The 26,265-nt window shown below is 42.7% G+C and overlaps 1 protein-coding gene across 1 annotated transcript; it reads left to right on the top strand.

Annotated features, from left to right (window-relative positions):
* On the top strand, positions 1-26,258 carry LIMD2 (LIM domain containing 2). The gene is made up of 4 exons (XM_061592129.1): positions 1-366; positions 13,754-13,798; positions 23,093-23,232; positions 24,473-26,258. Exons 1-4 carry the CDS (start codon positions 1-3, stop codon positions 24,630-24,632), a joined length of 711 nt encoding a protein of 236 aa, XP_061448113.1. The 3' UTR covers positions 24,633-26,258.
* The last annotated feature ends 7 nt before the right edge of the window (positions 26,259-26,265 follow it).

Genomic DNA, 26,265 nt, shown 5'->3' with positions numbered 1-26,265 from the left:
ATGGAGCGGGGAAGGAAGAGAAGGAGGCGGTGGCGGCCAGGGAGAATTTCAGCGGGGAGGGGGCGTCGGAGGTGGAGAGCGAGACGGCGAGAAAAATGGGAAGGGGAAGCGAGCGCGGGGAGCCCGAGGGGGCTGCTGCTGCTGCGCGCGCACCCGAAACACAAAGGAGACCGTGAAGAGGAAGCGGGCAGCGCCGCGCTTTGTGTGATTGCCGAGAGACCTGAGGGGAAGCGGCTACACACACACACACACACACACACACGCAGCCCGGCTTGGGCTCTGCGCCGCGGGCGTCTCCCACCTTTCTTTGGCAGTCGGGAGACAGAGAGAGACTCGAGGGGCCTCTGCAGAGAGCGGAGCCCTTGGGTGAGTGACCCCCTTCCCCCTCTAGGCGGGCGGAGGGTGTCAGGTTGCTGAAGGGAGATGCTCTGGGCAGAGAGAGGGAGAAAGAGGCAGGCAGGCGGGCAGCCCCAGCGGGGGCGGCCAGGGCAAGAAGGGATGCACAAAGAGGCCGCTGGAAGAAGTCAGGGGGCACATGCCGTTCGGGGGGCAGGGGCGGCCCAAGACATTTCGCTGCCTGAGACGGAGGAGCCAATGGCACCCCTTCTCGCCGCTCCCTCACAGCCAAGGTAGACCCAGCAGCCAAGGCCAGTCAAGGCATTTTGGCGCCTGAGGCAGGCAACCCCACGGGCACTTCTCACGCTCCGTTTCCTTGCCACTTAAAATACAACGCCAATAAAGTGAAAGAACTGCCCGTTTGCTGCCCTCTCGTGACCCCTGAGGCCGCCACCGCCGCCTCGCTTCTGCCTCCCGGCCCTGCCTTGCGGGGCTGACTCTTGATTGGCCCCGGGCTGGCTCCAGAAGAGGGCCCACCTATCCGTAACTTCTTTCGGGGTGAGGTGGCGTTGGGGTGTGTATATGTGGGCGGGGCGGGAGCTTCACTGGTGCAAAGGGGTGTGCCTTCTCTTGCACTCTTGGGGATGGGAGAGGTAGCACGCTGGCATATCTCGCTGTTGCATTTGGACGCGGAACGCAAAGAGATGGCGACATCCCGGAGCCTTCTGTGGCTAGAATGCCAACAAGGTGCTGGGCGCTGTACGGAATACCGAGCCATGCTCGTCCCTGAGAACTGACGGCTAGGGGATGGTGGTGGACCACAAGTGCAGGGAGAGGATAGGGTTGATGAAAGGAGAGGAGCGAGGCAGGAATGGGAGGACAAACGTTCTGAAGAGAAGCCACTGAGCCTCCTTTGGTGGGATTTAGCCTTTGACCTGCTCTTGTTGCCTGTTCTTTACGAATCCTGGTGTTCATTCTGTTGTTTTCGTATTGTTTGGAGACGTATCTCCTCTAGTCTTGTGCTGATATAAGAAATTGCTAATGCAGTGGTGAATTTTAAGCCAGAGGGTTCAAACTTGAAATTCCTTCCTCCCTCCTGATTCCCAGTATAGGGCAGGGTGTGCTTTTTTGCTGTAATTATACTGAGGTGAAGAGAAAGGCACATTGCACATGCATATGCTAAGAAACACACTTTATCATCACTTTGCTCCAGCAATGAAAGCTGGTTCAAAAGTTGAATTAATTAGGCCGCCTGTTCCACATATGGTCATTTTTAATAGTATAAGTACATGAGGCTTTAACTCAGCCTGTAACAAAAGGAAACCAACGCTTGATTGCAAATGGATAATGGAATGAAAGTTGTGATGGCCATTAGCACCAGTGGTTGGATGAATTCAGGGTAATAGAGTCTAATGCACAAATAAAGACATTTAAAGGAAGGGTTGCCTTTTTGCTTCTGAAGTTAGGATTAAAAAACTGGGCGGGGGAGACATATGGGGATGGAATCCTAATTTCACAGTTGGCTTAGATTTTATTAATATTCTAAGCAGGTTTGGGGACCCTGTTTGGAAAGTGGGATACCAATATACTCAAATGTCATCTCAGGTTATCAATAGAATAATAGAATAATGGAGCAGGAAGGGGCCTATAAGGCCATTGAGTCTAACCCCCTGCTCAATGCAGGAATCTAAATTAAAGCATACACAACAGGTGGCTGTCCAGCTGCCCCTTGCATGCCTCCAGTGTTGGAGAGCCCACCACCTCCTTAGGTAATTGGTTCCATTGTCATACCACTCTTACAGTTAGGAAGTTTTTCCTGATGTTCAGCTGAAATCTAACTTGAGCCCATTATTCCATGTAGTGCCATCTCAAGATGATCAAGAAGAGATCCTGGCCCTTGTTTTGCCAAAGACAAGAGGTTTGGGATTTGAAAGGCAATGAGCACACCAGCTGAATAGATTTACAGCTTTATTAGGGAGCAGTTGGCATTTTATTGTAGTCAGGACTCTAAACAAAGTTACAAGCTGTTAGCTCTGAGCAAAATTATCTTAGTCTCCTTTCAGTCACCACGAGCCCCAGATCAGTGGTGACAGAGAGATCCCAGCTGGCCAATAGGTACACAGCACCTCACCAGACTTGGTCTGTGTTGAAGCTCCCCAAACAGGATTCAGGGAGCCTTAGTAATACCCAAAAGAGCCCCTGGACCTGGGTGCAGGTTTGCACCTGTGATTTTAATTATACCTTTTCGGATGTTTTTAATTTGGGTCTCATGCTTCTGTCTTTGTTTATCAATCCTGCTGATCAGTGTCCTTGAGCTTTATAGCAGCATGATTCATTACACCTGCTTTGAAGGCCTGGTTCCCAGCCCTCAGCAGTATGAGAAAACATCTTCACTAACGAGCTATTGGCATCCACTGTCTATTTTGGCCAATTAACGGCCTCTCCTTACCTCATCTGTGTTACATAAAAAAAGCCTCCCAGCCTTCTGTACTATTGTATACTATATAGGCACAGTGAGAAAATCTGTCCAAAGGCCCACCTGGCTGGAATGCAGGGGTGTGAAATAGGAGCATGGGACAAGGGAATTGAGCACACCATACTAAACCTCCTCGTTACATCGAGATGTCTTGCAATATATTTTCCCATACAGTCCTCCTGTATGTAACAACCTTTCAAGTAATTGAAGAGTGCTATGATATCTGCCCTCAGTCTTCTCTTCTGAAGGCTAAACATGCCCAATTCTTTCAGTCTCTCCTCATAGGGTTTTGTTTCCGGTCTCCTGATCATCCTTGTTGCCCTCCTCTGAACCTGTTCCACGTTGTCTGCATCCTTCTTAAAGTGCGGTGTCCAGAATAGAGGGGACTAGTATTTCACACAGTTTCAAAACTATACTTCTATTAACACAGCTTAAAATCTCATTTGCCTTTTTCCAGCCGCATCGAGCTGTTGGCTCATATTCTGCTTGTGAACAACTGCTATCCCAAGATCCTTCTTGCATGTAGTATTTCTGAGCCAAGTATCCCCCATCTTATAACTATGCATTTGGTTTCTTTTTCCTAGGTGTAAAACGTTGCATTTATCCCTGTTAAATTTCATTCTGTTGTTTTCAGCCCAATGCTCCAACCTACCCAGATCCCTTTGAATTTTGTTTTTGTCCTCTAGGGCAGCCTTTCCCAACCAGCGTGCCTCCAGGTGTTGTTGGACCACAATTCCAATCTTTCCTGACCATTGGCAATGCTGGCAGAGGCTGATGGGAGTTGTGGTCCAACAACATCTGGAGGCACACTGGTTGGAAAAGGCTGCTCTAGGGTATTAGCTATCCCTCCCAATTTTGTATCATCTGCAAATTTGATAAGCATTCCCTGCACCTCCTCATTAAAGACATTAACAACAATGTTGAAGAGCACTGAGCCCAGGACCGAGCCCTGTGGTATCCCGCTTGTTATCTCCCCCTGTTTAAGAAGGAACTATTGACAAGCAGTCTTTGAGTATGATTCTGTAGCCAACTCTGGATTTACTTAATAGATGTTCCATCCAGCCCATGTTTAGCTTGTTTGCTAATCAGAATGTCATGAGGCACTTTCTCAAAAGCTTTGCTGAAGCCAAGATATATTATGTCCACAGCATTCCCACAGCCTACCAGGGAGATTACCTGATTAAAAATGAGATAAGATTAGTCTGGCAGGATTTGTTCTTGACAAATCCATGTTGGCTTCTAGTAATCACTGCATTGTTTTCAAGGTACTTACAAACTAACCACTTTATATTCTGCTCCAGAATTTTCCAGGGATTGATGTCAGGCTGACTGGTCTGTAGCTCCTAGGTTCCTCCTTCCTGCCATTTTTGAAGACAGGGACAACATTAGGCCTCCTCCAGTCATCTAGCACTTCACCCATCCTCAATGATTTTGCAAAGATAATAAACAGTGGTTTTGAGAGTTCTTCAGCCAGTTCCTTCATTACTCTATGATGCAGGTCATTGGGCTGTGGAGCTTTGAACTTTCAAAGTAACTAGGTATTCCTTGACCTTTTGTCTATCAATCTCAAGCTGCAGTCTTGCCCCTTCAACTTGTACTTCATGTTTGGTAGGAAGGCCATAGACCCTCTTTTGGAAGAAGACTGAGCCAAAGTAGGAATTGAACACTTTTGCCTTTTCTTTGTCCTCTGTTATTTTGCCATCCTCACTGAGTAGTTGTACCGTCATTTCTTTTTTCTGTCTTTTCCTATGAATGTACCTGAAGAAAGCACGTTTGTTGCTTTTAGCATCCCTCACTAACCTCAGCTCATTCTCAGCTTTAGCCTTCCTGATGCCATCCCTGCAATTATGTGCTGCCTGTCTGTACTCTTCCTTTGTGGCCTTTTTTGTCCTTTTTTGTGTGTCCTTTTTTGTGTGTCCTTTTATGTGTGGCCTTTTTATGTGGCCTTTTATGTGTGGCCTTTTTTATGTGTCCTTTTGTTTTCAGGTCATCTCTAAGCTTTTTGTGAAACCTCATTGACTCCTGCTGTCTTCCACTTTTTTGCCTTGTTGGAATTGTTTAAAATTATGCCTTTAGAATTTCCATTTTTAGAATCTCCCACCCATCTTGGACTCCTTTTCTTGTTTGGGTCATTTGCCATAGAGTCTTACTTATAATGAGTTTTATTAAAATTGTTTTTCCTGAAGTCCAGGGTATGCGTATGGCTACACCCAAGAATCCAAGTATAGTGTGGTCACTTTCCTCCCAAGTTCCCATAACTGCCACTTCATCCACCAAGTCATCTCTATTAGTTAGAATCAAGTCAAGGATAGCTGATCCTCTAGTTCCTCCATTTTCTGTAGGAGAAAGTTATCAGCAATACCAGTCAGGAGTTTCTTGGAGGAGCTGTGTTTGGTAGAATTTAACTCCCAATATTATTATTTTTCCAAGAGTTGGGGAGTAAATTCTGTCAATTCCCTAATTGGTTTGCTCAATTTTGGATACCGCAGTTCAGAAAAAGCTACAGTACAAATTGGTTTTAAAGGGCAAATCTGACAAGAAGCAGAGGCTGAAAGAATGGAATATACAGAAAAACAGATGAAATAAGTATGTTAACAGTTTTCAAATACTTAAAGGAGCAATTGTCCAGCCTAACTGTAGGCAAGAAGCAATGGCTTTGATAATGATTCAGTAATAGGGAAAATGTAGTATAAGAAACTGCTAGAGAGGAGGTTACAAGGTTTTCTTATTTGGCAAATTTAGCATAAGGTTGGACAAGCACCTGTCAGCAATGTTTTCCTGATGTCAGAAGTTGGGCTGCAGAACCTAACTCTATTTTGAGTGTTGTTATGCACCACCAGGGAACCATCCAAGATATATGTTCTAAAAGACACCAATCTCTTAAAAGCTTCTCCAAAAATATAGGGAAACTGAGAGAAATGACTGTGATGTCACAGAGTGGTCAAAGGGTCCTCTGCCCATACTTAATGACACTGTCTTCCTTGTCTAGCAACATCCCAGACAATGGGCATTGTAGAAGACATGCATTGCAGGGGCTGATAATGGCTTCAGTTTTTCTTTGCAAGGTTTGCTGACTCCATTGGATGGTCACCTTGTCACCACAGTGTCTGGTGAAGCTGTTGTGATAAAGCTGCAGTGAAGGAGGTTTTGTCTACCAATAGTTATTATTGTGTTTAGAGGAGGAGTGGCATAATTAGCCATGATAGCCTAGTGTAGGGGTGGGGAACCTGTAGCCCTCCAGATGTTTGTTAACTACAATTCCCATTATTCAAGGCCTTTGACCATGCTGGCTGGCAGTGGAGTCCAGCAGCATCTGGAAGGCCACAAGTTCCTCATCCCTGGCCTAACAGAACCACTATGTAATGTTCCTGAGAATACCAGATGCTGGGGACAAAAAACAGGGATCTCTATCACCTGTATGTCTTGTTGTTGTGTTTCCAGAGACATTGGGCTGGCTATTTGGGGGGACAAAATGTTCAGCTAGTTCAGCCATAGTAAGAAAGTTCTTATGAAAGGAATGGTTCAAATCTTTGTTGACAATAAGAAGTTGAAGATTAGAAAATGGAGGAAAGAAGCAGAGCTTTCTTAGTTTCTGATCCTCTTTGCATTATCTCTTCTCTCTCCAACACACCCTTTCCTCTTGCAGAAAGAAGGATGTGTAGCAATATCTTGTTTCCTTTCTTCAGTTCTCTTTGTGTGGCAACTAATCCCATCTTTCCTTGTCCCCAACCCAATTCATCTTGTATACCTTGATTGGAACTGAAGCCCTTTAGTTGAACATGTTTGGGTCTTGCTAGGAATGCCACTGTAGTTCAGTGGTTAGTGAGTTCATATACTAATTCTTGGGCAAGTCCAGTATTACAGTTGTTGGGCAGGTCCCAGTCTAGCTGTGCCACTCATCAAATTTACCTTTAGCCTTACAACATGAGGGAGATACTATGGAGTGGATGCAGATCTTGTGCTTTGAGAGGTGCTGAATGTCAATGCTGATAAGGGGAGAGTATCTAGTTTTGTGAAATATGTCAAACCACCTTAAATTAGGTAAAAGGTGCTGTAGCCCAATGAATAAGGAGTTGCTTTTTCTTCCCAAATGGCAACCGTTTGAGATTCATTAAGGGGCATGTCTTTCTGAGAGCAACTTACCTTTTGGCTTCTAGCTACTGTTTGGACCTGAAGCCATTATTGTTAATTTTCTTAAAGAATACTGTTACAACACGTGCTCTTGGGAACCTGAGTGTGTGAACTTGCCACCCACATTTCCCATGAAACACACCTCCTTGAGAGGAGGGGGATCTTTTGCTAGAGATAAAACAAGCACTTTGCCCTGAAGTGTGCCCCAATGGTGTATGTATAACCCAAGAAATCCAGATCCAAACCAAAATAAACCAAAGCTTGATTTTATTGAGAGAAAGAGAAGAATAGCATTACAAAATTACTGGGTGCATGGCAGCTTAATCATTAATATCCTAACCCATTCAAAACTTTAAACCAGCCTTTCCCAACTAGTGGGCCACCAGATGTTGTTGGACCACAATTCCCATCTTTCCTGACCATTGGCAATGCTGGCTGAGGCTGATGGGAGTTGTGGTCCAACAACATCTGGAGGCACACTGGTTGGAAAAGGCTGCTTTAAACTAAAGAGATCAAAGGACCCTATTGCTATTCACTAATAGGCAAAAAACCTTGTGGTTTAAGAATGTACCTATAGCCAACAGATCTTTCTATCAAACTTTAAAAAGCAGGGAAATTGGGCAGATATAGTGAATGCACCAGGGGAGCAGGAGACCTGACCTCCTCTCTGAGATATTGTACTGCCCTACAAATTTGTCAAAATGCAAACACAATTTGGGTTGGTCTTTCACAGTCCAATCCACTTACTGTGTAGCTTGGAAAAATTTGGTAACATGTGCCTTTATTGAATTCAGTGTGATTTACTCCCATGCAATCATGCTTAGGATAGCTAAAACTGACCGGGGGGGGACACAGCTGGAATGGGCAGAGGAGGAGGAAGGGAGGAGAGGGGAAGGAGGGGGAAACCAGGTCTGATCATTTGCATGCTTATTGAGTTCAATGGGATTTACTCCTATGCAGTCATGGTTAGGATAGGAAAAACTGACCATGGGAGAGGAAGAGGGGGAGGGAGAAGGGGGAGGAGCGTATTGGAGGGGGCAAAGGAAGGGGGAGAGGTGGGCAGGTTTGATCATTTGCATGGGCAGTTGAATACAGCTGGAGTGATGTGTAAGAGCTCTGAACCGAAGTCAGGAAGGAATCTGTTTGTCTCAAGGTTTGCACTGAGACACAAACTCCCTTCCCTGCTTCTGTCTCTGCCATCCTGTTTGAGAGTGTTGTTACATGTGTTCGAGCTCAGATCGCCATTCCCCCCTCTCCTTTTTTCTAACTCAAGCCTCATTTGTTAAAAGACTCTATTTCTCTCTCACCTCCTTGCAAAGGAGGGGTCTGGGCATGAGGTGATTGTGTGTGCGTGTGCGTGCATGTGTGCGTGTTCTTGCTGACCCTGAGAAAACTCAGGCTACTTTCTAACGAACAATGGGATTATTCTGCTTGATGTGAGAGAACTCTGCCAAGGAGAAGATAACATATATCCAGTAGCTCTTGTTAATTTTGTGTCTCAGCAGCTGCCCTTGACCTTTGCACAATACCTCAGGAATGCATATGCAGCCACACAAAAATTGTGTAGAGTGTGATGCCCTCTCCTAGCTGCTATGTAACTCTCTAGCCCCTCCTCCCAGGTACTGTACCTATTTTGAGCTGCACTCTCTTCTGTTACTGGAGCCTAGCTAGGTAAAAAGGGACATTAGAGAGGTAAATCAGGGCTAGGAGTTCAGAAGTTTGTACCTACTTGTAATAAACCCTTTGAATTAAAAGGATAAGCAGTAAGTGTAAAAGAAGATTAAGACAATCTTGAACTAAATAACAGGTATGTCTTTTGTTTCATGAGAATTCACAACGTTAAACAGTATGGATGTAGAATCAGAATGGTGTAGTGGTTAGAGTGTCAGTGGGACCTGGAAGACCAGGGTTCAAATCCCCACTTTCCCATGAAGCATTCTGGGTTACCTTCGGCCTGTCACTGTCTCTCAACCCAGCATACCTCACGGACTTGTTCTGAGGATAAAATTGGGAAGGAGAGAGCAATGTTTGTATGCCACCTTAAGGTCCTTGGAAGAAAGGTGTGATATAAATGTAATATATAAATAAAAGTGGTTACCTTTGGTTACTTGCATTACTTCATCCTGGCATGAACTGGAGGGAAAGACACCCACCCTTGAAGCCAACAACTAATGGGCTATGAACTGTATCCATCAGCTTCCTTAGTTTTCTGCAGCTTCAATTCATTTCAATTTAGAGAGGGTCTGGCCCACTGGGAAGAAAGCCTGGGAAAACCTGACTATCTCTGCTCTTGGCTTCTCTACTGGCATCCCCCTCTCAGCTATTGCTGTTAACCCTTGGGCTCCCCCCAACACCGTGGGCCCCTTCCTACTATGCAATAAGAGGAAGTCCCAGAAGTCTCTGGGGTACTGCAGAGAGTGGGAAAGAAGCAGTCTTGTATGGCAGGGACATTAAGAGGAAAGTCTGAGAGCAATGACAATAAAAGAATATAAGGATCTAGTTTCACCATAAATTCATTAAAAAACCCTGATTGGAACTTATTGTCGATCATTTACTCAGTATATATTGCATCTCCTTTTCCCATGTACATAAAACCAAATGATATTTATATGTTGTGTGTCAGTTTAACCAAAGTAGCTGGTACCACATTTTGACCATGAAAATGTTCTTTTCAGTCTTTGATACGTTTCCCAAGATTTAGTCCTTGCTGTAGTTAACATATATAATATCGGCTCTCGCTTATCAGCACAAATGTATGTCTTAACATAATTCAGCAAACAAAATATAAGATCTTAATGAATGCTTATCTGAAACATTTCATTAAATACTCCAACTCATCCTCCTCCAATATTGTCTTGCTTTCTTGCATCTCTACAACATTTAAGTGTGTGTGTTTGTGAGGATATGCTGCTGTGTGTGTGTATTTGTGTATGTTCATACGTATGTATAAGTGTATGCGGAGATGCTAGATGTTAGCATGTATAAGATACTGTATCAGGTAATGCTGCGTATGTGTGAGAGAGTGGAACTGCTATGTGTGTAAAGAGGAGAGAGGTGATGGATATGTTTGTGTGTGTGAGAGAGAGGATGTTCTTAACAGAGAGGGTTGGTGTAACTTGAAAGTCGGCATCCTTAATTTTGAATATGGATTGGTCCTCTGAAAGAGTCTTAGTGCACTGCCGCTGTCTTTTGTAAGCACCTAGCCTAATGCCAGCACTCAATAAAACCTTGTGATGGCAGAAGTCATTGGCCTTGCTATGGGCCTCTTTTTGTTGCGGACCCTGGTTTGATTGTCAAAATGCAGAGCGGTTCATTCTCTCTTTTGCCCATCTGGTATCTAACCCTGAGCACTTTGATCCTGTCATGACTGACTCTGTGATGTTTGAGCCATACAGCTCAGCAGAGAGAGCAGGAAATAACAAACCAACCACAGAGGGGAGCGGAAATGAATGGGAGACATTTCTCAAGCAGCCTGAAAGTCTTGCAGTACAGTACAGTGTTATATTGTCAGGACCCAGGTGGCAGAGAAAGGAGGCCTTAATACATCTCCCATTTCTGAAGGCTGGCGTGTGTTAGCAGGTATGACAGTGTACTTCCTTACCTGTATCTGGGATGGACTAGTCCATAGTAGAGAGTCAAATTGTGATTAAGGTGTAGGCAAAGTGAAAGTAGGTAGAAAATTTCAGCAACAGTTTTACTAGAAAAAGATGAGGCATAACAAATTAAGGGGAGAGATCTCTGTTCTGTTTACATGGCAGAAGGCATAAAATGGGACTTTGGGATATGGCATACAATGTCAAATTAACCAATATTTTCAGATAAGGAGGTAGGTAAATAACTGATTTCTCAAGAAAATTAGTTTTACAAATAATATTTTGGAATAATGAAGTACAGGATGCTGTCCAACTTTATTCATTGTTAGGAGTGATCATTAGATTTAGGAATTTTTACTGTTTATGTAAGTTAAGCTGTTTTGATGGTTACTGCATTATGATACCTTTTTGTAAGTGTAATATTTTAATCAATGAATTAAAATTAGTTTATTTACATATTGGTAGGTATGTATTTGAATGGCATGTGTTTGTGTGTATGTATGTGTGTGTGTGTGTGTGTGTTTGCAGTGATACCTCTGTTTTATGTATTCTATTGCAGTTTGTTTAAAAGAGAAATAAAGTGTCCAAATGTTTAAAATAAATTAATGGGAGTTTGTGGGCTGCTAGCTGAGCTATTCAGAATATTTGTAGGAATAACAAGATGACTTAGAGTCTGATTTTGCACCTCAGGATTAGAAGAACTGTTTCAGTGCAAGAGGCTACATTCTTTGCTTTTTCTAGGTATCAGGAGGGGCCAACTTAAGCCATACTATCAGAGAAGAATTGGCCAGCTCAAGGGAGTGAAGCTCCAGACCTGTGTGGGGAGAACATAAAGTTATGTTCCAAGCCAAGGGATCAGCCAGTACAGCCTCTACTAATGTACGTACTGAAATCAAGATTTCAGACTGAAGGGATTGCTACTACTTCCTGGGAAGTGGGTTGAGGGAGAGATAGCAGGTGCCTTGCAGTCCAGTCCTATGCTTATCTGCTTAGAAGTAAGTACCATTGAGTTCAGTGAGACTTTCTCCCAGGTAAGTGTGTATAGGACTGCAGCCTTAGTTACTCAAAATATAAAACTTCCAGAGAGATGGTAATGTTAAGTCTGCTACAGGAAAAACATCAAAGAGATGGCACTCTAAAGACTAACAAATGATTACGGCTAAGCTTTCATGATCTAGTAATCCTGTGCTGGAAAGAATGTATAACCAAAATAAAGGAGAAGGTCCCCAAGAATATAAGAAAGAATAGAAAATATTACAGAAACCTTTAAAACAATAAAGTGTGGTATAAAAAGGATTTATAAATTGACAAAACAAAACTACTTGTAAAATTGAACATATATAAATATCAGCGGTAGCTACTGTTGGGTGACAGTTATAACAATGTCTTCAAACACTATATTATACACACATAACAAGATATCCTGCATTGCATCCTGTTTTTTACTTCATCTGGAAAAATTGAGAATTTCTTACACATGGTAGCTATGTTTGGGACAATTTAATTCAAACTTACACATATGCAAAATAAGCACAGTGTCCATTTGCAGCAGCATTAATTGGTGAAAACATGTTACACACTGCTTGGTTATTGAACACCTGTAGTGGGACAGGCACTGACTATATTTATTCAAATCCAGGTGGACAGATTAATCAAACATCACTAAATTCTAATTCAGCAGTTTCCAGACATTTGGGCATATTAGGAGTGCTAAGATTACTGCTATTGTGAAGGCTCATGCTTATTTTTAATTCATTTAAGCCACAGATTGTTCTTTTTGCATTTCATGGTCATTTTCTTCTTTCAATCCAGATGATTAGCTTTAGCCATTGCATCTATTAAAATTTTTCACTTTAGAATTCTATTTTATTTTTAGCACTTGACTGCATGAACATTTGGTTCAAGCTGATATAAAAAGGTTCATACTGAATGCTTCTTACAACAGGGAGTACTCTAGAATACCTTGGATGTGAGAGTTCTTGTTAAAATAAGACTACTTTTTATGTTCGTTTACTTGCTGGCTTTCATGATGTTTTGGTAGGTTATATTTTGAGTTTGCTATAATCAGTAAAACTGATTTTTGTTGGATGAAAATATATTTTTTGTGGAGTAGATTCTGTTTTTAATTAGGTTTGTTAGACATAAATATCATTATATTTTAAAATGTTGCAGTTAACATTACAAAAAGAAACAATTTTTATCTAATGTGAGTTTGAGAATATATTTTCTTATATTTTCTATTACTTATGTTATTTATTTCAGGTGCTGATACACTGCTTAATATTCAATATTTCTAATCGGTGTACATAAAGGGCTGTATACAACTAAGTTCTAAGTCCACCCATTGAAATCAATGAATCCAAGTTAATCATACCCATTAACTTCAGTAGGTCTACTCTGAGTAGGACTACCATTGAATACCACCCAAAATGTTTCATCATAGAAACTGAAAACTATCTTAAAATGTTTGTTAATGCCTTAAAGCTATCTTGTCATGCTGTTTATATACTTAAAGTGCCTTTGAAAAAGGGATTTTCTGAAATGCATTGGACTTGCAATACATCATATTTCTAGCCACTGGAGTCCTTTGCCCCCCCCCTTTTTTTTTTGCTTGTCAGTGATGCTGTCCCAGTTCTGTGGTTGTTCTGACACAAAAGCATATGTCATAATAAATTTGTTAGGCTGAAATCCTGTACTGGTGAGTAAGCTTCATTGAACTTAGTGGGACTTACTTCTGAGTAGACATGTAGAAGAATACACTGTTAGTCTTTAAGGTGCCAAAAGGCTTTGTCATTTTCAAAATGTTTATGTTCACTCAGCCTTCCTTGGGTCTCTTCCAGTGAATTCTGTGAATTGTAATTCTCTACCCTCTAACCCACCCACCCCTGTAAATTCTGGTATTCTTTGGGAGAATTAATGTGAGTTAACCAGGATTCACATAGTTGTGTCACAACACTTAGGAAAAAAATCCTTTCAGAGGGAGCTATTGAGAGCTTGCTTGTGGTAGTTCACTCTCCTGAGGCGAAAGACTGCATTCCATAAAGTTCTAGGCAGAAAGTCAGCAATGGGAGATAAATATGAAAGTCTAAAACAGAGCTTATAGTTGTCGTCCTACCCAGTCTTCTATCTCCACCTATTCTCCATTGATTTTTAAGGCAAATCATAACATGAAGATCTGTACTCTGTATAATTCTAATTTCTTCTCTTTTCTCTTTAGGAGGCAAAGAGCAACTCAGCGGCATCCACTGTGCAGAGATCCAAGGTAGCTGCCACCCCAGTTTTTAACTTATGGCATGAATGTCTCCCCAAAAGGTGTGGGGGCACTATGTTTTATTGTTTTAAGGTTGGGGAATTCAGTGTCACAGTACTGTGTTGTTTTGTTCAGAGATGGGCATTAAGAGACAGCTTCTGAGTCTCTCAACATTTGCAATCAAACAACACGTGAGCTTAATATAAGTTGAGGCAAAGTACCAGAATGTTTCAGTGGTTGGGTTCCGCAAGAGATTTACAGCACAGTCTTATGCATGTCTTATTAGAAGTAAATTCCACTGTGTTCACTGGGACTTACTCCCAGGTGTATGGGATGTAGCTATAGTGGGCATATAATAAACTTGATGTAATGGAGAGAACTGGTGGGATATGGTTATCCTTGGATACAAATTCTATAGAACAGACAGGCTAAAAAGTGTGCAGAATCCAGTAAATTAGAAAACTGAAGATAAATAACTCCTTTACAAAATTACTGTGGGTGGCAGTACCAGGTTGGAAAAGTAATTTAGTTATTGGGGACATAATGTGCCCACCCTGACTAAACACTCGGTGTAATCTTAGGATAGAAAAAGAAATTGTGGAGGGAGATAAAGGAGAAAGTGTTGTAGTAGTGGTTGACTCAATTTCCCTTGATTGAGTAAATGCATGTTTGGGTCATCACAAAAGGAGAACATTTCTAGCTAGTCAGATAGATGTACCTTGAAATAGATAGTCACAGAATCAACCAGAGGTGAGTTGACCCTGGACTGCTCTTGAGTGGTTCCCAAAATCTGATGTGAGATCAAAGTATTGTTGATAAAAATGTAATAATGTGGCTTATAGATGAATCAACAAATTGCTGACTCCAGCTGTTGTCCACTGAGAATTTTTAAAGAATTCACGTGTGAAATTGCTGATCTTAAGATTAAGAAATATGCAACTTATACCTAAAATTGGTTTCTAAGAACATAAGAAGAGCCTGCTGGATCAGGCCAGTGGCCCATCTAGTCCAGCATCCTGTTCTCACAGTGGCCAACCAGGTGCCTGGGGGAAGCCCGCAAGCAGGACCCAAGTGCAAGAACACTCTCCCCTCCTGAGGCTTCCGGCAACTGGTTTTCAGAAGCATGCTGCCTCTGACTAGGGTGGCACAGCACAGCCATCACGGCTAGTAGCCATTGATAGCCCTGTCCTCCATGAATTTGTCTAATCTTCTTTTAAAGCCGTCCAAGCTGGTGGCCATTACTGCATCTTGTGGGAGCAAATTCCATAGTTTAACTATGCGCTGAGTAAAGAAGTACTTCCTTTTGTCTGTCCTGAATCTTCCAACATTCAGCTTCTTTGAATGTCCACGAGTTCTAGTATTATGAGAGAGGGAGAAGAACTTTTCTCTATCCACTTTCTCAATGCCATGCATAATTTTATACACTTCTATCATGTCTCCTCTGACCCGCCTTTTCTCTAAACTAAAAAGCCCCAAATGCTGCAACCTTTCCTCGTAAGGGAGTCGCTCCATCCCCTTGATCATTCTGGTTGCCCTCTTCTGAACCTTTTCCAACTCTATAATATCCTTTTTGAGATGAGGCGACCAGAACTGTACACAGTATTCCAAATGCGGCCGCACCATAGATTTATACAACGGCATTATGATATCGGCTGTTTTATTTTCAATACCTTTCCTAATTATCGCTAGCATGGAATTTGCCTTTTTCACAGCTGCCGCACACTGGGTCGACATTTTCATCGTGCTGTCCACTACAACCCCGAGGTCTCTCTCCTGGTCGGTCACCGCCAGTTCAGACCCCATGAGCGTATATGTGAAATTAAGATTTTTTGCTCCAATATGCATAATTTTACACTTGTTTATATTGAATTGCATTTGCCATTTTTCCGCCCATTCACTCAGTTTGGAGAGGTCTTTTTGGAGCTCTTCACAATCCCTTTTTGTTTTAACAACCCTGAACAATTTAGTATCGTCAGCAAACTTGGCCACTTCACTGCTCACTCCTAATTCTATGTCATTAATGAACAAGTTGACAAGTACAGGTCCCAATACCGATCCTTGAGGGACTCCACTTTCTACAGCCCTCCATTGGGAGAACTGTCCGTTTATTCCTACTCTCTGCTTTCTGCTTCTTAACCAATTCCTTATCCACAAGAGGACCTCTCCTCTTATTCCATGACTGCTAAGCTTCCTCAGAAGTCTTTGGTGAGGTACCTTGTCAAACGCTTTTTGAAAGTCTAAGTACACTATGTCCACTGGATCGCCTCTATCTATATGCTTGTTGACACTCTCAAAGAATTCTAATAGGTTACTGAGACAGGACTTTCCCTTGCAGAAGCCATGCTGGCTCTGCTTCAGCAAGGCTTGTTCTTCTATGTGCTTAGTTAATCTAGCTTTAATAATACTTTCTACCAGTTTTCCAGGGACAGAAGTTAAGCTAACTGGCCTGTAATTTCCGGGATCCCCTCTGAATTCCTTTTTGAATATTGGCGTTACATTTGCCACTTTCCAGTCCTCAGGCATGGAGGAGGACCCGAGGGACAAGTTACATATTTTAGTTAGCAGATCAGCAATTTCACCTTTGAGTTCTTTGAGAACTCTCGGGTGGATGTCATCCAGGCCCGGTGATTTGTCAGTTTTTATATTGTCCATTAAGCCTAGAACTTCCTCTCTCGTTACCACTATTTGTCTCAGAATCTATTTGTCTCAGAATCCCTTCCTGCAAATGTTAGTTCAGGTTCAGGGATCTGCCCTATATCTTCCACTGTGAAGACAGATGCAAAGAATTCATTTAGCTTCTCTGCAATCTCCTTATCGTTCTTTAGTACACCTTTGACTCCCTTATCATCCAAGGGTCCAATCGCCTCCCTAGATGGTCTCCTGCTTTGAATGTATTTATAGAATTTTTTGTTGTTGGTTTTTATGTTCTTAGCAATGTGCTCCTCAAATTCTTTTTTAGTCCCAGGGTAGACAACATAGTGATTTTTAAAGAAGGAATCCAGGGAGATAGGATATTACAGGCCAGTTGACATATAGTTTGTTCTAAGTAAATTGGTGGAAAGCATTATTAAAGATAGAACAGCCTTCTGGTGCATTCCAGATATTTTGGACTAGAATTCCCATTAGCCCCAGCCAGTGTGACAAATGGGCAAAGATGATATAGTCCAAACATCTCTATGATGGCTAATACAGAAGAACAAGCCTTGTAGAAGAGAAATTGGCATGGCTTCTGCAGAGGGAAGTACCATTTCCAACTGGAATTCTTTCAGTTTCAACATGCAAATAGGGTGATCTGGCAGACGTTATATGGGTGGACTTCCAAAAGGTGTTGATAACAGTTCCTCACTAAGGCTCTTGAATAAACATAACAGCCATGAGATAATAAAACAGGTCTTCTTATGGATTAGTATGTTTGTTTTTAATGTTTTTAATTGTTGTAAACCACCCAGAGAGCTTTGGCTATGGGGCAGTATACAAATGTAATAAATAAATAAATAATAGTAGTAGTAACTGGTTAAACAAATAAAGCAAATGGTAGAAATGAGCAGTTCCTCCAAGATTTTCTATTGAACTATTTAACCAAACCCTTGTTAATAAATTATTTTCATGTTAAGGGTGTGCATTGAAAGAACACATACAGATAACGTGAAATAATTCAGAATGCTAACACACCAAGTGAAATGCAAAGAGTTCCAAAAGGATTTCTCCAAACAGGGTGAATAGGCAACAAAATGACAAAGATGTAGTTCAGTGTGTTAAGTGATGTAAAGCAAGGCAAAAAACCATGTTCTTCAGATATACACTAATGGTTAGAGTGTCAGTGGGACCTGGAAGACCAGGGTTCAAATCCCCACTTTCCCATGAAGCATTCTGGGTTACCTTCGGCCTGTCACTGTCTCTCAACCCAGCATACCTCACGGACTTGTTCTGAGGATAAAATTGGGAAGGAGAGAGCAATGTTTGTATGCCACCTTAAGGTCCTTGGAAGAAAGGTGTGATATAAATGTAAAGGAAGCTGCTTGCGGAGCATCACCCACACCCTGCAGAATCAACTGAACAGCTGTTGAGCACAGGGGGAGATCCTGTGCAGGTGATTGTCAGCAAACAACTTTCCTTTAGGAAATCCACTTGTGGAGCATCACCTGCACCCTGCAGAATAAATCAAGGGCTCAATCCTGGGGAGGTGTCAGGCAGGCAGGAAACTGGGCCTAGCTTCTCTCAAAAGATGCAGCTAGTGATCTGAGGTGGATCTTGGCCTTTTTGTGGGGTTTGCCCTGCCTGACTCTCCTTGCCCGATGCCTCACCCCAACAGCTACGGATTGCTCTGGGTCATTCAACCTGACCTTTAGCAATCTGTGGCTGTCTGACTCATCAAATTGCTGGGTCCCCCCCATATAGGCCTGATTTGGCTCAGGCCTTGGCCAAATTTGGTACGGAGTCCAGAACTCAGGCATCATCCAATTTCATCTAGTGAAATTGATTGGCAGTATATTCAGGAAATGTATGGAATTTGGACCCTCATTGACCACATCATAGAATCATAGAATAGTAGAGTTGGAAGGGGCCTATAAGGCCATCAAGTCCAACCCCCTGCACAGTGCAGGAATCCAAATCAAAGCATTCCCAACAGATGGCTATCCAGCTACCTCTTGAATGCCTCCAGTGTCAGATAGCCCACTACCTCTCTAGGTAATTGATTCCATTGTTGTATGGCTCTAACAGTTAGGAAGTTTTTCCTGGTGTTCAGTTGAAATCTGGCTTCCAGAAGTACTACGTTCACTGCTGCAAGTTGTGGTGGTTGCCATTAGCTGAAATGGCTTTAAAGGGGGATTAGATAAGTTCATGGAGGAGAAGACTATCACTGGCTATTAGCCATGTTGACTATGTGGAACTTCCACGTTCATGGGTAATGTGCCCTTGAGTACCAGCTGCTGGGGAGCAGCCGCAAATTATTATCAATAATACACAGATAAAATCAACAAGATTTTAAAAAGAAATACACATTTATGACTGGATAGGCTTGCTGAAATACAAAAAAAGATTTAGCAGGTATCTACAACAGTACAACAATGGTGCCTGCCTAATGTTAATAGGTGTGGAGTTCCAAAGCATAGGTGCTGCTACATTTTCTTATGTTCTTATTGGACTCCAAGATCTCATCTTACCAGCAGCAAAACTCTTGTGATGCAATTTTGCACATTTGTTATAATTAGTTTGCATACAGTAGGGCCCCGCTTATACGGCGGGTTAGGGACCAGGCCCCCGCCGTAAAGCGGAACCCATTGACTATAATGGGCCGCGTCATGCGAAAATGTCGCAAAATTGCAACATCTGCTTTAAAATGGGGAATTTCCCCTAATTGAAAGCTGCCGCATCAGCAGAATGCCGCAAAACGGAATGCCAGTAAGTGGGCTCCTACTGTATATATGTCGTGAAGAAAGCCACCACCCTGCAGTTTCCTTTAATCAAGTATACTGGGGGTCCTGCAACCTCTTTTTGGTTCAGGAATAGCCTTTGTAGAAAATGGAAATTTTACTGGCCTCAGCATCCTTGAAACATATTAGGTGAGTGTGCAGTTCTTTTGAACTTGCATTGATGCAAAAAGATCTGTTATTGATTTTATCACTTTTAAGAGTTTTCTAAGGCATTTTTTAGTATACAAACTGCTTTATAGTTCTTATCTCAGTTCTTATCTGACTTAGTCAGATTTTTAAAGCTTTTCCATCACTTCATAGCTCTTTTTAAAGCAAATGGTTGTGTAGCTGTAATATACGTATTGCTGTATCCTTTTGTTTGTATAACTTTATTTCTGGATCTTCAAAGAATGTATGCCATACACATGTGACAGTACCAAAAACAAAATAATTCAGCTACAGGCCAAAATTCAACAGAATGCAGACTGTTGAGAATCTCGGCAGCCTGCATAACATAAAATGCAGCTTGCGAGAGGAGGTGCATGGAGAGAGAGGCTGCCTCTGTGTTCCCCCTCTGGGCCTTGTTCAGATCATAATTGTGGTTGCCCAGGGACAAAATGGACAATATGTGAAATGCATGAATGCATTTGACATAAAGCAACCACTAGTGGAGACCAGGATCAGAACCACGCTAATAGGGAAGAGAGGCTTAAAACATTCCTTCCATGCTGCACTCCCATTGAAAAAATCATCTCCCTTCCCCAAAGCTGCTGTTTACCCCAGGAGGGAAGCTTTCATTGGCCCAGGCTGCTTTGGATCCTTGCCTGATACTGTACAGAATTGCTGCCAGCCAGCATCAACAATATAAAGCTAGATGGACCAATGGCCTGACCCTGCATAAGGCAGCTTCCCGTCTAGGTTGAGCTTCAAGTCCATGTGAGAAATTGTAGTAATATATAAACAATTAACAAGCTGGAAAGAACTAATTGAACTGCCATGATAATAAATTAGCCTCCCCCCGCCCCTTGCCTTTTAGTGTGTATTCACATATTATGGTTTAGTGATATTTTCCCCTTTGATACCCGGGACAGATGCTATGTGCAGTGATAAAAGTTTAAAAGAAAGCCCAGGGGTTAAAGCATTGCTTTCTTCAAAAGGAGGAAAAGCCTCATATTTTAAAAAAATATTCTTGCCCCTCCCACAACTATCTCTTTGTGAACACTGCATTTTCTTTTTGCTCTCCCAACAGTGTCCCAGTGCATAACTCTTCATTGGCTGCCAGTATAGTCCGTGTTTTCAATAATACTGTGAATAAAACAAAAGTCTCTCTAACCATGTGCAGAGTGCATTTGCTCACCATTGCATAACCACAGATACTCCCACCCCGTGTTTGAGATTAGGTGGCAGAATTTATAGGTCAGAAGATGCTCTTTCCTGCCACCTCTGAAGCCCTCCTCTTTTTAGAATTAAATTGCTGACTATAGCTGCATGCTATGCAGCTTCCCTCATATCCTGCTGCTTTTTAGGGGATGACCCGTTTAGAAGGACTCCTACACACTGCTTGTGCCAGCAATGCTGGTTGTAATATACTAGGTATGCTAGAGACCTGTGGACAATGGCTAGAACACAAATGGCGAAAGACGTGAAGCCAACCAAGTATTAGTGAGAGCACATAATTGTGCCTATTGCCACTTCTCTCCCTCCATCACATCCTTAAGTAGCCGTCCAGCATAGCTGTCTGTGGGATGTTGACACCTACTCTGGAAAATGGAGTTTTAGACGCTTTGGAAGCCCACTGTGATTTGTTTACAAGGCAGTCTTGAGGGTATAGGTACTCGCCTCCATAGCAATCTTGATGCCACATCTACATTCACTGTAATCTCCAGTGAGATGTCCAGCACATCTGCTGCAACACCATGAGTTCAGTTTCAGTTAATGTTGTCCAATGACATGGACAAGGTGCTTGCCATGATATGGCCAACCATGTTTCCTTTTCATGGGGGTAGGACCAGGTGAATCCAGGATGTGGTTCTGACTGTCTTGAAAGAGGTGGTGATTCAACCACCTTTGAAAAAACCCAGCCTGGAAGCATTGGTTTGTGACAACTACTGCCCAATTGTAAATAACCCCCTTTTGGGAAAATGTTGTGGCACAACAGTTGCACGTACTCTTGGATGAAACCGATTAAGTTGACTTATTCCAATCAAGATTCAGGCCTGGTTATGAGACTGAATTGGCCTTGATTGCCCTGATGGATAACCTTTATCGAGAGAAGGACGGGGAAGTGCAATTCTGGTATTCTTACCTGATCTCTCAGTGTCTTTCGACCGTGGTATCCTCCTGTACTGTCTCTGTAAAATGAGCATTGGGAGCACTGTGTTACCGTGGTTCTGGTCCCAACTCCAGGATTGGTTTCAGAAAATAGCATTGGGCAATTATTTCTTGGCCTCCTGGTAGTTGTGCTGTGGGCTGCTGCAGGGTACCATCCTGTCCCCAATGCTATTGAACATTAACATAAAGCCTTTGGGAATGGTCCCTGGGAGATTTGTGATATCCTGCTCTATTTCTCTTGTAATATCTGACTCATGCAAGTCCTGGACTCAGCCTGGATTCAGTGGTGGGCTAGATGATGGCCAATAAATGGAGTCTGAATCCTGATGAGACAGGTGCTGTGAGTGAGCCATCCCCAAATCTGGGTAACTGGTCAATTGCCTGCTTTGGATGGGGTTATACTCTCTCTGAAAGAGCAGGTTCATAGTCTGGGGCTGCTGCTGGATCCACCTCTATTGCTAGTGACCAGGTGACCTCAGTGTCTAGGAGTTCCTTTTGCCAGTTTCCGTTGGAAAGACAGCTCCTGCCATTTCTAGACTGGGATAGTTTGACCACTATTGTCCATGTGCTGGTAACCTTCAGATTGGATTACTGTAACAGGCTCCATGTGGACCTGCCCTTGAGGCTGACATATTAGCTTCAGCTAGTGCAAAATGTGGTGACGACAACTCACTGGGGCAGAATATCACCATCATGTTACACCACTACTAAAAGGATTACATTCGCTGCCAATTAACTACTGAGCTAAGTTCAAGGTGCTAGTACTGGTGTACAAAGTCCTATACAGCTTGGGACCAAGATACCTAAAATATCTTTTCATCCCCTATGTACCCAATTGATCACTGCATTCTGTAGGAGAGGGCATCCTGCAGATATCACCTCACCAGGAGGTCCATTCCACATGATTATTATTATTTATTCGATTTATTAGTCGCCCATCTGCCTAGTTATCCAGCCACTCTGAGCGATGTACAAAAGCAAAACATACAAGAACATCAGTACATCAAAAAACTAAACAGTAAAATAGAACCTAACTCTGTTCTTATCCAAAGCCTTCTTACTCTTGCCCGAACGACGACAGAGACGGTGGTAGTGTTCGTGGTGGGCGGCAGTGATGTATAGGCTGGGGGCCGGTATAGATAGCAGCGTGGAATTCCTGCATGACAAGGGCAGGGACACAAGCTGGGCAGCGCGGATGCTGTTAGATATGGGCCTTTAGTGTGGCGTTCACTCCCGTTTATATATCAGACAAGTGCTTCTATTGTCTTTTAGGTGCTTGGGGCAGACTTTCCTCTTTCAAGTGATCTAAGTGGAGATTGTTATCCTAATTGGTATCTGTACTGGCTGTAAAATTGATTTTATACATGTTATTGTTGTTTAATTGTTTTATATACAACCTTAAAAAAAGTTTTTACATATGTACTTGTTTCAGATATTTTTATCTAATTGTAAATTGCTCCAAGATGCCTCCTAGAAAGTGATTCATAAAGGAATAAATTATAAATAAGAATAATATACTTGTTTCCATGCATTCACCCACATTGCTTTTTGCTTTTGTCAGTCTTTCAGCTTGAAGGCCCAGGTGAAGGAGACATGCAGCGCCTGCCAGAAAACTGTCTATCCCATGGAGCGCCTGGTGGCTGATAAATTTGTCTTCCATAACACCTGCTTTTGCTGCAAGCACTGCCGCACCAAGCTAAGGTGAGAGAGGCAGGATAAGCAAAACTTTGTGCTGCGGGGCGGGGGGGGGAAGATGAACAGGATTTTGTGGTGGGAGGCTAGATAGCTGGGTTTGCCCTGGTGTTTACTTCACACCCTCTCCCACCGGTCAGATCTTTATGGTAGGCCTACTCTCATCCCAGCAACCTAACAAGGTACTGGGAACAGGCTCAAGGCTAACCAGAAAGGCTGGTTGGAGGAAAAACCTGTTTTGTTTCTTTATTAAACCTCACATTCTCCAGATTCTGCACTGCTGTACACAGGGGTTTGCTCAAAATGTGGGATTGAGGTGGAGGCCAATTTTCCTTTTGGCGTTGGCAACTGTTTTGAAGTCTGATCCTGGATCAGAAAAGGGAGAAAGGTTTGGTCTTAAAGGCACATACATAAGGTTGCACCGTTTTGTTTCAGCTTAATGCAGTTCTGAATATCGATGTTCATTTAAAGAGCAGGGTGAGAGGGCACTACCCCTTTCCTACTCTGCTGACATGATTAAAGCAAATTAAGGGATCAAACAATGCAATCCTATTCATGTCTACTCAAAATAAGGATCATTCATGAGTTCAGTGGGGCTTACTCTCTGGTAAGTGGGTACTGGATTGCAACAAGATACCATTTGTGTCTTACAATTAGGAGGGACCATAAAAAGCAATCACCTAAAGATTGGTTGGGGGAGTCTTTTAAAATAGAAAAACCTTCTTCTGAGATTGCTTATTTTTGTGTGACTCTCTTGGACTGAAACAAATGCAATCCTTGAAAAAGAACTTTTGATTCACAGAGTTTGCTATTTCTTTTTTGGCCTGCATTTTTAAGAACAGGTAACTGTAGGAGCATTATAGGGAGTTCTCACTGTGATGAGATTTCCATGTAAAATAAAAGACTGGTATAGGGATGGACACTGGCAGGGACACGCTAGCCTTCCTGGCTCAATTCTCCCATGAAAATAATGCTGGTTAGCATTTTATGGCACTTTGGAGTGTCCAAGGTACTTTACAAAAACACTACCTTGATGTAATCTTTTCAGCTTCTCTGTAAGGCAGGTCAGTACTATCCTCACGTGATAGATGGGAGTGGTGAGGACTGAAGCTGTACTATGAGTTCACGGGAAAGGCAAGATATAAACTAGGGTCTTCCTTGTTCATATCTCAGCAGCCACAGTGCTGCACTTGTTTTCCATTGCATTTCTTCAGTCTTTTCCTAACATGTGCCTCTTCCTTCCTTCCAGCTTGGGTAGTTACGCAGCACTCCATGGGGAATTCTACTGCAAACCACACTTCCAGCAGCTGTTCAAAAGCAAAGGCAACTATGATGAGGGTTTTGGGCGCAAGCAACACAAGCAGCTCTGGCTGCAGAAAGAGGTGGAGAATGGGACTGATACAGCATGACCAAGCAGGCCCCAGTTTCCCCTTTGAGAGCCCTGGTATGGAGATGAACTGAGCTGATGGAAAGCAATGGGGTATGCAAGGTTGCTGGGAGCAGGAAAGGCCAGGCAGAAGCAGAGTGTGGCTTTAGTGTTGTGGGAGCAATGGCATCGGCATGTCTGGGCTGTGGAAAGACTTAAGAAGCTCAGCTACTCTCCCGATGGAGGTGAGTGTGGAGGATTCTCAGCAAGTCCGGCAAGAACAGAAACACCAGTATGCTGGTGAGGACAGGAGGTTGCACTAGTGAAGCAGCAGATATTGGGGCTGTTATTTCCAAACTCTTTTATTTAATGACCTATAAATGTGATTGCATGTGTGGTACAAGTCCCTGAGCAGGAGACATCCATGCTTACCACCCATTATCCTGTGTACCACCATGCTACATACAAATACTCTCCTTTCACTGCCACACATTTTGGCAACTCAGCCATAGTTCCCATGAAACAGTCAGGACTGAGGAAATAGCCAGATTACTGTGTCCTTTGCTGCTGAACCTTGGGCCAAACAAACCTTTTCAGTAGGCTTTAGGTAACTCCTACTTATTTTTATGTTTACAGCCTAATCACATCCAGTGATTAGCGGCAAGGGAGAATAGGTCTCCTATACAAATATCTGGTTGTCTGAACAAACAGGAATCCTGCTTAAGGAAATGTTATGATGGAACAGAGAACACAGTAAATTCTGACCACTAATTTGGTTGAAATGCATTTCCATCTCTTCTTTATTTAAAACATCTCAAGATTAGCCTGCACCTCTTTTCCTGTGGACAGAGTGTGTCCTCCTGCTGCAGAGACCACACTCATAGATAGGCCTCTAGAGAAATATGTGTGCATTAAATTAGACATTCTAATCAAGCACGGAAAGAGAAAATACATGCGTTCCAAAGCCACCAGTTTTCTGTTGTCACTAAAGGAAGGAAAAAGGTGGGGAAAGCAAAAGGGAGGAATGGTGCAACAGTGATTAAAGCATGCATGCCAGTCCAGTTCTGAACACAAAACTGGTGACTTGGATGGGATTCCAAACCTTGCACCTTCATTTTCATCAGCTCGGTTCTGCCCAAACATTTAGCCTTAAACCCTGGGGAAGCATTCAATGTCTATCTTTTATATTTGCCTTTTTCAGTGGTACGTGGTTAAGCTGAAGCACAAACTCGTGGTGTTGTGTCCAGAGTTGTGCTATCTGCTGTCTTATTTTTGTAATATAAGTTTTCTGAGCCTTTCTTGCTTCACGTTGTTTTGTGAAACAGTTTGAGGTGGTGAAATTTCCAACTTGTCCCCTGTTATCTCCAAGATTTCCTACTCACCATGAAATACTGGCATGAATTCTGCATGGGAGAAAAAAACAGCCAGTTTCGGTAATGAGCCATAATTTTATATATTAAACAAACTAGGTGGTTCACTGTTGTTAGAAAAGTTATGACCCAAGGCAAGCTGCAATATAGAAGTGACTCACCACTAACAAAGGTTTTGGCAGCTTCTGGGTCAGAGGGAGGAGATATAAGCTAGATAGCCATAATGACTTTTGTCTGCATTCTAGAGCAGACAGGAAAAACAATCACTGCACCAAGCTGTGTATGTAGTAGGGCATAAACATCAGT

This window comes from Rhineura floridana, chromosome 11, assembly GCF_030035675.1.
Source record: "Rhineura floridana isolate rRhiFlo1 chromosome 11, rRhiFlo1.hap2, whole genome shotgun sequence".
Taxonomy (NCBI): Eukaryota; Metazoa; Chordata; class Lepidosauria; order Squamata; family Rhineuridae; genus Rhineura; species Rhineura floridana.
This window is presented reverse-complemented; position numbering and strand designations above follow the sequence as displayed.